Source organism: Onthophagus taurus, chromosome 2, assembly GCF_036711975.1.
Source record: "Onthophagus taurus isolate NC chromosome 2, IU_Otau_3.0, whole genome shotgun sequence".
Taxonomy (NCBI): domain Eukaryota; kingdom Metazoa; phylum Arthropoda; class Insecta; order Coleoptera; family Scarabaeidae; genus Onthophagus; species Onthophagus taurus.
Genome location: NC_091967.1, coordinates 6,541,527 through 6,554,565, shown reverse-complemented (window position 1 = coordinate 6,554,565; position 13,039 = coordinate 6,541,527). Strand labels below are relative to the sequence as shown.

Genomic DNA, 13,039 nt, shown 5'->3' with positions numbered 1-13,039 from the left:
TGAATGAGGATAATGCGGAAACTAAAAGAATCGCTTACAACTAAGGCAATTCGTATCTATCTCCCTCAGTTTGGGATAAATGCATTTGAAGAAAAGACTAAAAAGGAATTTTTTTTCTCGTTTCTTAACAGAAAGGAATAATTGGTTTCATTTACTACAGAAAATTACATTCGGTTGAACACGAAATCAATACGTTTCTAAGGTGAATGAAATTATCTGATTACAACATAATCTACTTTTAAATAAAAAAAATAACGGAAAAATTTATGGCACACAACAATACAATAAATAATACTTTGTAATCTGCCGATTTATCACAAGACAAATTTAAATTTATTATCAAAATAAATATCAAATTCTCGGTTACGTTTTGTCGAAATAAATTCTCGAGACAGTAACATTACTTTTATTCCCCGAAATTGACCAGAACAAGTTGCTTTCGTGCTTCGCCCTCATAAACAGACCTGATTTATATTATTCGCCTTACGTTCCGGCATACATCTGAAAGCTTTAAGGCTGAACACCCTTTCGCTCCGATATGCAGTCGTATTTTCTCGTAATCGAGCGAATAAATTCTTGAGATACACGGGATACACTGCATAGAATATAGAGGGACGCATTTTTGAAATTATTAGAATTGATCTCACGTACATTATTCAGGCAGAATATTCGCACGGTACTTTTGGGAGCTCGTTTTATGAGGTACGGGAATTATGTTAGTGGATTTTCAAATAATCTCTAATGTTATTAATGTATATAAATAAAAAATTATATTTAAATTTGGTCTATATACTTAATTATAATGCTTACCATAGTATTCGTACTGGCTGAACTACTTCTATGGTTTGTCCTTACTGGATTTGATGGACTTTGATTTGAAATTTTATTTTCTGGTGGTCCTCCACCATTTTTAACGCTAATCTCGATGTAACACTGAGCATCTAAATGACTTTGGGCTCGTTTTTCCTCAAGCACAATTTTCCTAGCGGCGCGAAAAATCTTGTAGTAGACTAGTATCATCACAGCAAGCGGTATGTAGAAGCTGCACATGGTCGCGTAGATCTGGTATCCGATCTTCTGGCACACAATACAACTAACACTGCCGTCTGGTTTACTTTCGTAAACGTTGCCAAAAATGAAGAGTGGCGTTAACGAGATGCAAGCAGAACCTAACCACACTAAGAAAACGTAAAAGATCATCCTACGCGGCGTTCTTTTAACCCCGTATTCTAGGGGTTTTGTGATTGCGTTGTATCGATCAACACTGATCATGCATAGATTTAAAATGGATGCGGTGCAGCTTAACACGTCACAGCTGACCCACACGTTACACGTGATACTACCGAAGATCCACGTTCCTTTCATCTCGGTAATCATCGCCATAGGCATTACGAAAATTGCTACGCATAGATCGCTCACTGCCAAACTAACTAAGAGATAGTTACATGGTCTTCTTAATTTTCTCACCAAACATACTGCCACACAAACCAATATATTACCAAGGATCGTACCTAAAATAATTATAGATAAAACGATTGTGATAATCGCAGATTCCGACGGCGAATGTGGCGAGAATGTATTTAAGATGACCGTGTCATTGGTAGTGTTGTTCACTACAGTCTCGTTTCCCTCCATGCGAGATATTGATTTCTTGGTGGATTTAAAGGCTTCTTATTTTTGATATTATTTTTCAGTTGGGGTTACATATTTTGATTATTTCTTTTAAACATCTTCCAATATACTTTGCGGAGGCAGGCTTGTCGAGTTTGGTTTTGATGAGGATCCTAAAAATAAAGATAAAAATATCAGGTTAGTGAATGAATTGGTTAGAAAATTTTAAAATAAAAATAGATATCAAAGGTTTTTATTTCGTATCGTTGTTATCTTAGTAGATTAATAATTAAAATGTATATTCGTATGTAATACGGTAGGTTATCAGAGACTGTCTTAATCTAAAATGGTTATTCGTAGATAAATTCTATTTTAAATAGAAATAGATAATCCATTATAGGCAAGGCGATGACACAATTTATTTCAGATATCTCCTTTTATTATTTATTTTTTAGAAAAATCGATTGTATTATTTTTAATTTTTGAAGAAAGATGACTCCTACTTTCTAAAAAATAGTTTTGTTAGAAGTGATTCATTTTAGAGAATCATATCTCAATATTTTCGGTTAATACGCATAAAATTAAAAGTTTAAGTAAATTAAACGTATATTAAAAGTGATGCAGAATTATGCCAAAATTTATAATCTGAAAAAATCTGGTCACTATACAGAATTACGTCAGAGGGATCATAAATGAAACAGAAACTTGATAGAAGTTAGCAACAAGATAAACTGTTCTTTGGGAAGGAAATTGCTGAACACGAATAGTATCAAAGAATGTTTTAGGAAATATTTATTGCCGATAACTTAGTAAAGTCCAAGGCTGATTGATGTAACAATGATGTAATTAGAGCAGGTGATAACAACTTCAATAACCAGCAAATAACACCTCTACTCAAAAAAGCAAAATCTAAAAAAAATGATCGAGCAACGTATTAAAATTTTCTCCCCACTTCGAGATCTGAGGACAAGTGAAGGTGGAGACGTATGAAGAAGAACAGATAAAGGGAAACTTAAGCTTAAACCATGTTTAGATTAGGTGGAATTAACTTAATTAGGAGAGCTGCAGATGATACCGTACTGGAGTACTAAGTTACCTCCATATATTTCTCACTAAATGGTGTAGACACACAATTTTGGAAGAATTTTGAAAGAAATCTTAAATTACTTTTTCAATTAGAATCAATCATTGAAACTACAATCATCCACTGATATTCAAAACATTCACTGGATTCCAGAATCATTTCATGAATACTAGGACTAAACTTTTGAATATTGGAATCAACCTCTGAGAACTGGAATCAACCACCATGTATACTGGAATCATACCCAGAGTACTAGAATCGTTCATTCGATATTGAAATCATATTTTAAATACTGAAGTCATTAAATAAATGCTAGAATTATCACTGGGTATACTGGAATCAACCACTGGATATTGGAATCATCCGTTGAATGCTACAACCATCCGTTTAAAGAATACTGGAATAACCCACTGAAATCAATCCTGGAATTATCAACTCCATATTGGAATCAACCAATAGATATTGAAATCATCTATTATATACAGAAATCATCCAATACTTTCCTGTTCAATCTTATTATAAACAAGCAAGAAAAAATTAATCAATATCATTAAAAGCAAACAAAGTGAAATAATGGAAAATCCTGCGCACGGAATTGGAAAATGATATTTGGTGAACAGCATATCAAATAGTAGCGAAACGGATGCGCTTTCGATCAACAGATTAATAACACTCAGTTTAAAAAAAAATTCCCAACACTGAAAGTATCTGAGAGGTTAGTTTCGAGTATCTAAGGTTAGGTGGTACTTCAACAAAACATATATAAAATGTATGAGTTCTTTCAAAAAATAAGATTAGCTCTATGTTGATAAATATTAGTCTATATTTATAACCTTTCAATATCACTTTTCGTTTTTGCGATATAAACGAAAATATAATTTCACCCCAATTTTCAACCTTTATAACTCGACCTAAGGGTTTTTCCGCACGAATAGAAAAATACGTCAACCTTAATTTGGGTCGTGCTAAATTTAATCGAAATCGGCGAGACACACCTTGGCCACTTACTATTAACTTTCGTTAATAGATGATTCATATGATTACATAATTTCTATTGAAATGGTGAAATAATTCCTGAAATAAATTTTTGTTTTAATGCAAAATAATTTTTATGATTTCACTTCAATTTAATTGGAATCTAATCTTTCAAATGCATATTCGTTTTCGTTTTATATCTGAAGATTTTGACGTGATGATAAGCTGCAAGTGGCGTTTGGATTTTACACGTAATTAGTCCTCAATTATCCGCGGCATTTTAATTCTCCGCCTCTGCTGGACTCAATTAATTAGGGCTTGGTAATTGCGACCTCGCAATTACCGTTTAATACCGCGTTATGTAATGGGAACGTAAATTAACTGGGCAATCTCAAGCTCGAGGGTTGGTTAAGGTAAACAGGAAAACCTTTAAGATTTATTCCCTTTTTAATTTTTTTTGGTTTAATAAAAAAAGATTTAAAATGTATGACTATTTATTCTTTGTGTTTGTTTAAATAGAAGATTAGTTATGTTTGCTTAACTAATCAAATGTATAACAACGCAATATCGTAATATATGATGACCTAGGTCAGTATAAAAAAAATGTTTTGGGAACTTTTTTTTTTCGTAATAATATTTAGAATGAAGATATCTGTTTATATAGCGACGACGGGAAAGTTAATGAAATTAAAAATCTTGTTTAGAGGGTACTTAATTATCCTTCAACCTTGTCGACTCCAGATCCCCGATATAAACGACCGTACCAGCAAAAACCGCAACGTTTCTGGTCTATTTCCACTGACCGACAGTTTACTCGCCGCCTCGTAATTTGTTTAAATTAATTATAGGAACCTTTAACGTGGAACGCAAAATAAACCGCGTTCGCTAGAGTTCAAACATTGGAGCCGCCCCTCTAATCTTTCAGGATAATAAAGAGTTCCTTTCAACTCACCCACAGTACGAGAACAGAACATCCAAAAAAAGGTGTTGAATCGACAAAGGTGTTTAAAAAACTATCCAAAATGTGGCCGAAAAGACGGAGATAGTAAAATAGTTGAAATCGAGAAACAATTGTCTTTCTATGACAATAAGCTATCGAACACTGACTGCAAATAATACACAAATAGAACCGTGTGGAAATTGGAGGATTATTTGATTTATCTAATCTATACGGCTGCTTAATACAGCCAGGTTTTTGTCAATTGTAATTTAAATTGTATCATTTTATTTGTTTGGGTGACGAATCAAAACTTTTAAAATAAAAAATAATAAATTTATTTTTTTTAGCACAAATTTTATTTAATTTACACACAATTTGATGAAAAATCTATTATTATACGTGTTAATACAAATTTAAAACATTTACTCCCAATTCTGACTCATTAAACCTTCGAAGAAGTTTCAATCTTTAAAAAATTTGAACGATCGAAAAATAAATACCTATAACTGATTATAACCGTGACATTGAAAATTCATAGATATCTATTAATACAGTCACCAGAAATTCGTTCGTCAATAAATAATAATGAATATCCGCCTAAACTCAATTAAATTTTCTCCATAAATTATTAATGAACGCGCAGTGCTCGCCAAATGGGAAAGCGAATGAATTAACGAAACGTACGACCGTAATATCAATACGCAATTGGCGTAAAAGGATTTATTTGCGAGAACCTGATTCTTCGAAATTAATATCGTTTCGACCATATGGTTAAATCACGACGATTCAATTTCCCGTCGTACCAAATGGAAATGACGTTATTAATCATCCTCCTATTTCCCGATTGGAAACCGATAAATTTTATCCTACATTTCAGAAAATAACGGTTAATTATGTTTTTGTATTTTTTGAAAAGTGTTGTTTTTAACTCTGTCTATAAAAAGTCTTCTAAACGTTTATATCGACCGGATTTGTTGAGTTTTTTAGTTTAATGGTTTGTAACTATACTGAGCACGAGAAAAGGCCATCATTGTAAAAACTTCTACAAAAGTGCTTTGGTAATTACAGAGTAAACGCGGTTAGAACCAATCAAAACCGCCCCACTTTGAAATTTATAGGTTATTTTTAAGTCTTTTCGAACGTATTTTGTTCTATGGATTTTAAACGTAATGGACTTATTGTCGACGTAACACTCGACAATTGCCAGAGTCGAGGGCGCTTTGAACGTTTTAATTAATGCATTCCGCACGTGGCGACGTTTGTAGGGCTCGGTACGGACCTGGCGTTTGTCCCCCACCTACTTGTGTCCTTTTTCAACTTACCCCCGTTTCAGAGGCATTGTTCCCGGACGCTTAATTCGTCTCTTTAGCCTACAATCCTATTTGCTTCACAGAATTTTAAGCTACCCAGCGCGGCGTCATTCCTTTCACGTGTTGCCTGTTAATTAGCGTTAATCGGATTGGGAAATGTTATGGCGAAAAGACGAGAATTAACGTTTTAAAACTCAAACGGTATTTTTTTTCTTTTTATGTTTCAGAAGATACGTAATTTAAAGTTTTAGGGCTATGAATTAGATACTGGAAATAACCATTAGATATACTGGAATCAACTACTTGATGCAGGAATCATCTAATAGATACTAAACTCATACATTGGAAACGGTAATCAACCACAGTATACTAGAATCATACCTAGAATTGTCCAGTGGATATTGAAATCATACTCTGGGTACTGAAATCATCAAATGAATGCTAGAATTGTCCGTTGACTACAGCAAAGAGCCACTAGATATATTGCAATCATCCACTGGGTACTTCAATTAAGTACTAGATATACCGGAATCAATTATTGGATACTGGAATAACCCAATGAATACTGGAATTATCAACCATATACTGGAATCATCCGCTGAGTACTGGAATCATTCAATAGTTACTCTAATCGCTATGGCAACTGTATTTGATTTTTCGATACTGTGCAAAATGTTATAGATACTGTATCAACAACTGGATACTAGAATCTTGCATAGTACACCAAAATCAATCAATAGATATTGGAATCATCAGTTAGATATAGAAAGCAACCACCAGATATTTTTAAATTAAAAAGTGGGTATTCGAAACATTCATTGAATACCAGAGTGACTCTGGTCTCATAAATACTGGAATGCTGGATACTGGAATCATACTCTGCATACTGAAATGATTCTTTTGATATTGAAAACAACCTATGGGTAGTGTAATCAAACACTAGATACTGAAATTCAATATTCATGTATTGAATATTGAAATTATTTACTAGATATTGAAATCAATCACTACATTTTGATTCTAGTGACTACCAAAATTGCACCTGACTTCTAGATGCTGAACCAATCGTTATTGAGGTTGCACAAGATATTGGCATCAATCATTAAACTTACTAGAATCGACCACTGGACACTAAAAATATTTACTAGATACTTAACATCAACCGTAAAATACTGAAATTAGTTGTAGAAAACTGAAATCATAAGTATTATTAGTGGTACGAAACTTTAGGTAGATTTGTTGCCAAGATCCCAACATTTTCCAGTAATTTTTTTTTGTGAAAGGAAAATCTTGGAGATAGTTTTGGCAAACTAACACAGAGGTTAACCGGCATAGCCTACTGTCAGCATGCTGTCCTTGACAAATCTTCTTGGAAAAGTTAATAAAAGTTAATTAGTTAGTAAATTATCGGTTTATCTGCTATTTTCTCGGTTTCTAATCGATAATGTTGAATTTCGCTTTATAAAGCCACTTATCCAAGCAAAGCCAGCTTCCTGATTTATGTTCCGGATTATCCGGATATTTCAAATTATTTTTCTTAGCTTCATAATCATTTTTCTTTCTCAAACAAAATATCATATCGAAATATCCTTCTCATACTTTTTCACGAAATAAATAATTCATAAACATTTTAAAATTTCTACAACATTTTCCAAACATATTTATTACCTCGCAAAATAAATTTAATGTGTGTGTGGACTACTTATTTATTTAACATCTAATTAAACCCCATTGTTTTTTTTTTCTTTGCCATAAAAATACATAAATTGTCGTTATCTATTATTATCTTCCAAAAGTCTAAAGTAAAATTATATTGTCTTTAATTCTAAACACAACCTATTTAAAATGTTATAATGCTACATAATAAATTACGTTCAGAAGCAACAAGATAATTATTCTGTTTCTTTTTTATTAAAAAAACGAAGTACTCTATTTATATGAATTCTACATCGCTTTGATATCAAATGAGTGCGGTATTCAAACGGGAGGTTATTTAGCAAAGACAGGTACAAATGAAGGTTTCGCTTAATCCCCAGGGTACACTTAATACAACTTTGGGGTTTCAACGTAAGCTCGCGTTCTGGAAGCAGTTCAAAAACGTTTTCACTGCGGTTAGTAAAAGACGGCGAGGTATTCACGAAATTGAAGGGTTTAAAGCGGTTCGACTTACCATCCTTTAAGTCATCGTCTTCCATCTGTAACAAAATGAAAGAAAACATAAAAATAGTTTAAAATGACATAAATCATTTAAACATATTTATTAAATTAATTTCTATCGTTTAAGCTTTAATTAACCCTCAAAAGATTTACAATTATGATACGAGCTCCCATGAATATTCTTAACTTGTCGCAAAAGTCTCGTTTTCATTTAGATAGTCGTCCCTTAATCTTGCGCACGAAAACTCGCTTGGTCGGTAAAGCTCCAGAAGCGAGCTAGCAAATCATCCTTTACTGTTCGCGAGTCCTTTGGCTCTCTTCCCAAGGTCCCCACTGGGCCGATATTTTACCCTAATTGCCTATTCTGCCTTTACATAAACAAGATACACCGTAAGCTATATGAAATATCACCCTCGAAACTCCCTCGGGCTGTCCGCGTAAGGTTACAACCGAAAATCAAAATGAATTTTGGCGATAACAAAAACAAAGGGATGGGGGATGAAAGCGAGAATAAAAAACGAAACTTGGGGGCAAGTTATTTGATGCAGACGGTTTCTGCGGGTCAGAGTTTATTGACGTTGGAAAGCTTTTTAGATGGGGGTGAAATAAAAAAAGACGGGGAAAAAGAAACGGAAAACGAACTAGAAGGAATATCAACCGGGCAATTTTTAAAATAATTTGCTTGGCTACCTTTTTTAATCTCGACTCGTTGGCGGTCGAGTTCCGATCTTTTTTTAGTCTTTTTACTTTTTCACTCGTTCCATTGGAAATTAGAATTCCCCCGTTACGATATCGTAAAAGTTCTTGTCCCTAATCGAAGTTCAAAAATGTGTTGAAAAATAGTTTTGATACGAACTTTCATTAAATTAACCTTACCACAATAATATTGATTTTCTGATCAGTATTTCAAATAATTCTTGTAACCGTTCTGTATATTATTCAAATTTAGTTAGCTAGCATGGAGTTTTGTTTACAATATAATTCTGTACGTTGTTTGTTCAATCAAGGTGGATTGAATGCGGGAGCATAACAAGGCACCGTTTCAAGTTTAAACAAAGGGGTCGGAAGAACAATGGAGGCGTTTGTAAGATTTTCAGTTGATTCAAGTAGAATCAGAACATCTTCATTCGTTAACTATTTTCATATTTTTATGTTTTATAGAAACGAGTGCAATGGTAAAGATCTTAAGTTAAAATATAACTGGAAGGCAATTACCGTTGCCGTCTTTTCATTACAAGCTACTTTACTAAAATAGGCTCGTATAACGAAGTGCTTTGTGTTCTAACAAAGATTCGAACTAAAAAAGAGCTTTTAATGGTGGATAAGAAGATCACTGAAAAACAAAAGAGAAGGTATTATAATTAAGGTCGAATATCAAGGATTGATTGAATACTTCTCGTTCGTAAAGGCCAACTAAGTAAGATTGATGGGGTTTTGTTTTCCATTAACCGGCTCCATAAGGGGTAACGGATACTTAATCTCCAATAGACAATTTTTATCACTTTGTCGACATAGTTGAGTCGATTTTATAGCCTACAATCTATAATTACAACACACAGATCGATAGGTCGAGTAAGTGGAAGAAGCTTTTCCCAACCAAATTAAATCGCCGTCTTAATTCAACCACGTCCGTTACGTCTGGAAGCTCCGGTAAAGCTAGTAGCGACCCGGAGGGATCCAAACATCAAGCACCAATTAGCTTGAGATTTAGTGCTGGACATCAATCGCAAAGTCGAGGGCTCGGAACGGTCCCAAAACAGCCCTCCAATGTCTCCACCGACGCAGACAATGAATGATGGCCCAGACGTGGAAAAATAGAGCCAAACACGTTTTCGTGGTTTGAAACATCGTTTTAGAGCTTTCTAGTTACGGCAACTCCTCTGATGAATCGCCCCTCGTCTCGAGTTATGGCCGTTATGATGGTGTGAGGTAGTCAACAATAGAGCCAAATTGCTACAGAGGATGATAAGTGAGTGGCCATGAAAGCGTCGATATAAAGAGAAGAAGGCAATTTTCCGAGTAGAGTACGTGACGTGGACGTAAACTTTACGCCCTTTGTATTGACACATTTAGAAAATTGGACCGTTTTCTTTCAAACAAGACATCTATAGGCCACTAAAAAAAGAATCCTTTGAGCTCGATTTATGAGCTTCGAATCTAATTTTGTAGAAAGAATATTAAAATGTTAAACGCGCACATATACTAACGATAAAAAATAACAGAAAAACATCTTCATAAAAAAATTTAAATTTCCAAAGTGATCTTTTTATTCCTCCAAATATTTTTAGTAAATGGGAATATATCTGAGTAAAAATGAAAAAAATCCAACGAGAAAAAAAACCTATAATAACATTTTTCAGTACCGACAACATACATGGGCATTGTCTTCTCCAATTTCCTTTTATATTACCATTGTTCTTTTATTCTGTATAAAAAAAAGGAACTATACCTTACCATCATTACAGCTACTGTTGGTAGAAGGCATGTTCGGGTTTACGAGCTTAGCATTTTATGTGACAGAGCGGCGAATTGTGGAACTTTACGCCTTTGTGAGAATGGGTGACAGTCGTTGCTTCGTGGGATTAAATTTTCCGTCTCGTTTTATAACGAATATAACCACTAAACACGTAGCAACAATCAATCCTAACATCATAATTAGTTTTAGTATGATTATCAACAGGAAAACAGTAGTTATATAAAATAACTCTTAAAAGTAAATAACTTTTTAATATTCGTTTTGTTACCGTTAAAATCAGATAAAATCAAAATTCCAATGACAATAAATCATCGATAATCCAGATCCAGAGTTTCTGAGTTTTCTAACCCTCGGCCGCAAGAGACCACTGCTTAATTGGTCGAAAAGCCGACAACTAAGAAACTGGTCATGTACTCTGATCAGTGTGGTGGGCAAAATGGAAATATTAAACTTTATGTCAACACAATGTGTCGCATCCTGATTATCCATCCATGTAACAACCAATTGGATCGATGTTATCAAAGCTGCCAGAAAAAAGAACCCTTTATTATTGTTAAAATGAAAGCAGAAACGTCTTCTATAATCTTACTATAATCTTGTTTATTAGCGCCACCTACTGCTTTCTATTATAATCATAAAACCATCTTTAATATTGTATAATACTGAGTTGACCAGCTTCGTGCATGTTTTATTTTGTAAATATTCATTGAAGTTGAAATAATTTTGCATTAGACAAAATTAATATCATATGATATGAATGAACTAATATTACAAAGAAAAATAAATAAGTTTGCAAAAAAAGATTTATAGTGAACACGATGGCAATGGAAACGCATGATTTATGATCTTGGAAGGGTCTCCAACGCCAAGAAATATGTTCACCGAGATAGCTTTGCATTCATTTATCCCAGACTAAACGTTTTTGACATGTCTTTTTTTTTTAAACGAGCAATTTCAAAACCACGCCATTTCGAAAGATTTTAGCTGTTCTAGAACGGCAACTATAAATATAGATCATTCACTTTTAACGGTCGTCTTAAATTTGGTTTACTACTCCAGACTTAAATAACAATTTAACCCATACATCTACAGATTGTGCAAGTTTAACATTGACCGATTTAAAACTACGCCTAGATTATACTCCATATTTATAAACCGTTCCTCGATGATTAATGTTACTTTCATTGTAACAAAATCGGAATTTTCGTCTTTTCAATTCGTTCTTTTTGATATTGCCGGGTACACAGTAACCATATTGTCCTCACCACGTCAGTTTGACGTTTAATAAATTGTGATCGCATCCAAACCTCTATTCACGCTACCGGGGATTCAAAATAAAATCCGGGATTTGTAGACGACCACGAATCTCTGTCACTAACAAATGAACATCAGCCACGTAGAAAAGAGGGGCTCCGTCTATCGTTTTCGCGTTCACCGTCAGCTGGCAGTTACAAATAGCGTGGTGTTCTTCTTCCGCTGACTTCAGAGGCGAAACGAACCGACAAACGCTTATTGTACCACGAATTTATCGTCGGCGTTATGTAATTTATTTCCGGGACCCTCCATCTTTTTGGCCCTTTTTGACATGGAAGTCGGGAAACAGTTGAGTGCAGATGGCATCATCATGAATGGATATGACATTGCCTATGTAAGTAATATAATGATTACATTAATTGAAAGACTCTATTTATATGTTAATTAATAATATCATGGGTTATATTAATCACTTACAAAGGGGTTTCATTTGATAGTTGATTGAACTATTTCAATAGTGTCTATCTGAGCGTCAGCACATTCTAATTGAAATCAAACGATCAACGCCCGGGAATAGAGGGAGAACTTAGTGCCCCCCTTCAACATTCCCAGGTAGAAACCCCCCGTCATTGTGAATTAACGCTCCACCGCAATCTACGTGCAAATTAGAGTCGCGCTCGATCAACAGCAGAATACCAAGTGAGGCGAATCAACCAGATTCCAGTTCGCACACTTCCGACGCTTGGTGCGAAATAAACCAACGTAAAAGAACAGATCGAGTAATGAAGAGGAAAGCTACTCGGAAATGTCATGTGGGGATGAAACTTTGCTATTGGAGAATATGCATGCGCTGCGCGAACGTTGAGGATAACGCAGCGAGATTGTGTTTGCTAGACAGCAACTGTTCGGAATTCAATATCAGAAATGACTAGCAAACATTCGGTGTGTTTATTTAGGCGGAGAGAACTCGGAAATTCTGTCCGATGTTGAAGAAGCTGAACGAATATAAAGTGTGGGCTTACGATCTTTACGCAATAAATGGGTTGGTATTATTTTAGTCGATTGTATTTTTAAATGTTTAGTAATAATAAAATAAAAAATTAATAAAATTGTTATTACAATGAAAATTAATAAAAAGAAACGTTTTAGCCTTAATTTCTTATCAAAATCGTTTAAAATATATATAGAGTATATAATACAAAGCATAGATTAATAAATAAATTATCGTAAAA

The 13,039-nt window shown here is 34.1% G+C and overlaps 1 protein-coding gene across 3 annotated transcripts in view; it reads right to left on the bottom strand.

The window, feature by feature from the left end:
* The window catches only part of LOC111427460 (5-hydroxytryptamine receptor 7), a 43,829-nt gene that overhangs the window by 3,203 nt on the left and 27,587 nt on the right, over positions 1–13,039 (bottom strand). The window contains exons 2-3 of one of the 3 annotated variants that reach the window (XM_023062615.2): positions 8,091–8,115; positions 811–1,784 (exon numbers count right to left, since the gene is read on the bottom strand). In XM_023062615.2, the coding sequence (XP_022918383.1) occupies positions 811–1,635 (825 nt within the window). In that variant the 5' untranslated portion in view covers positions 1,636–1,784; positions 8,091–8,115. Of the gene's footprint in view, positions 1–810; positions 1,785–4,622; positions 4,755–8,090; positions 8,116–13,039 lie in introns of those variants that run through there. The other 2 variants (XM_071194002.1, XM_023062616.2) reach the window with 2 other exon arrangements.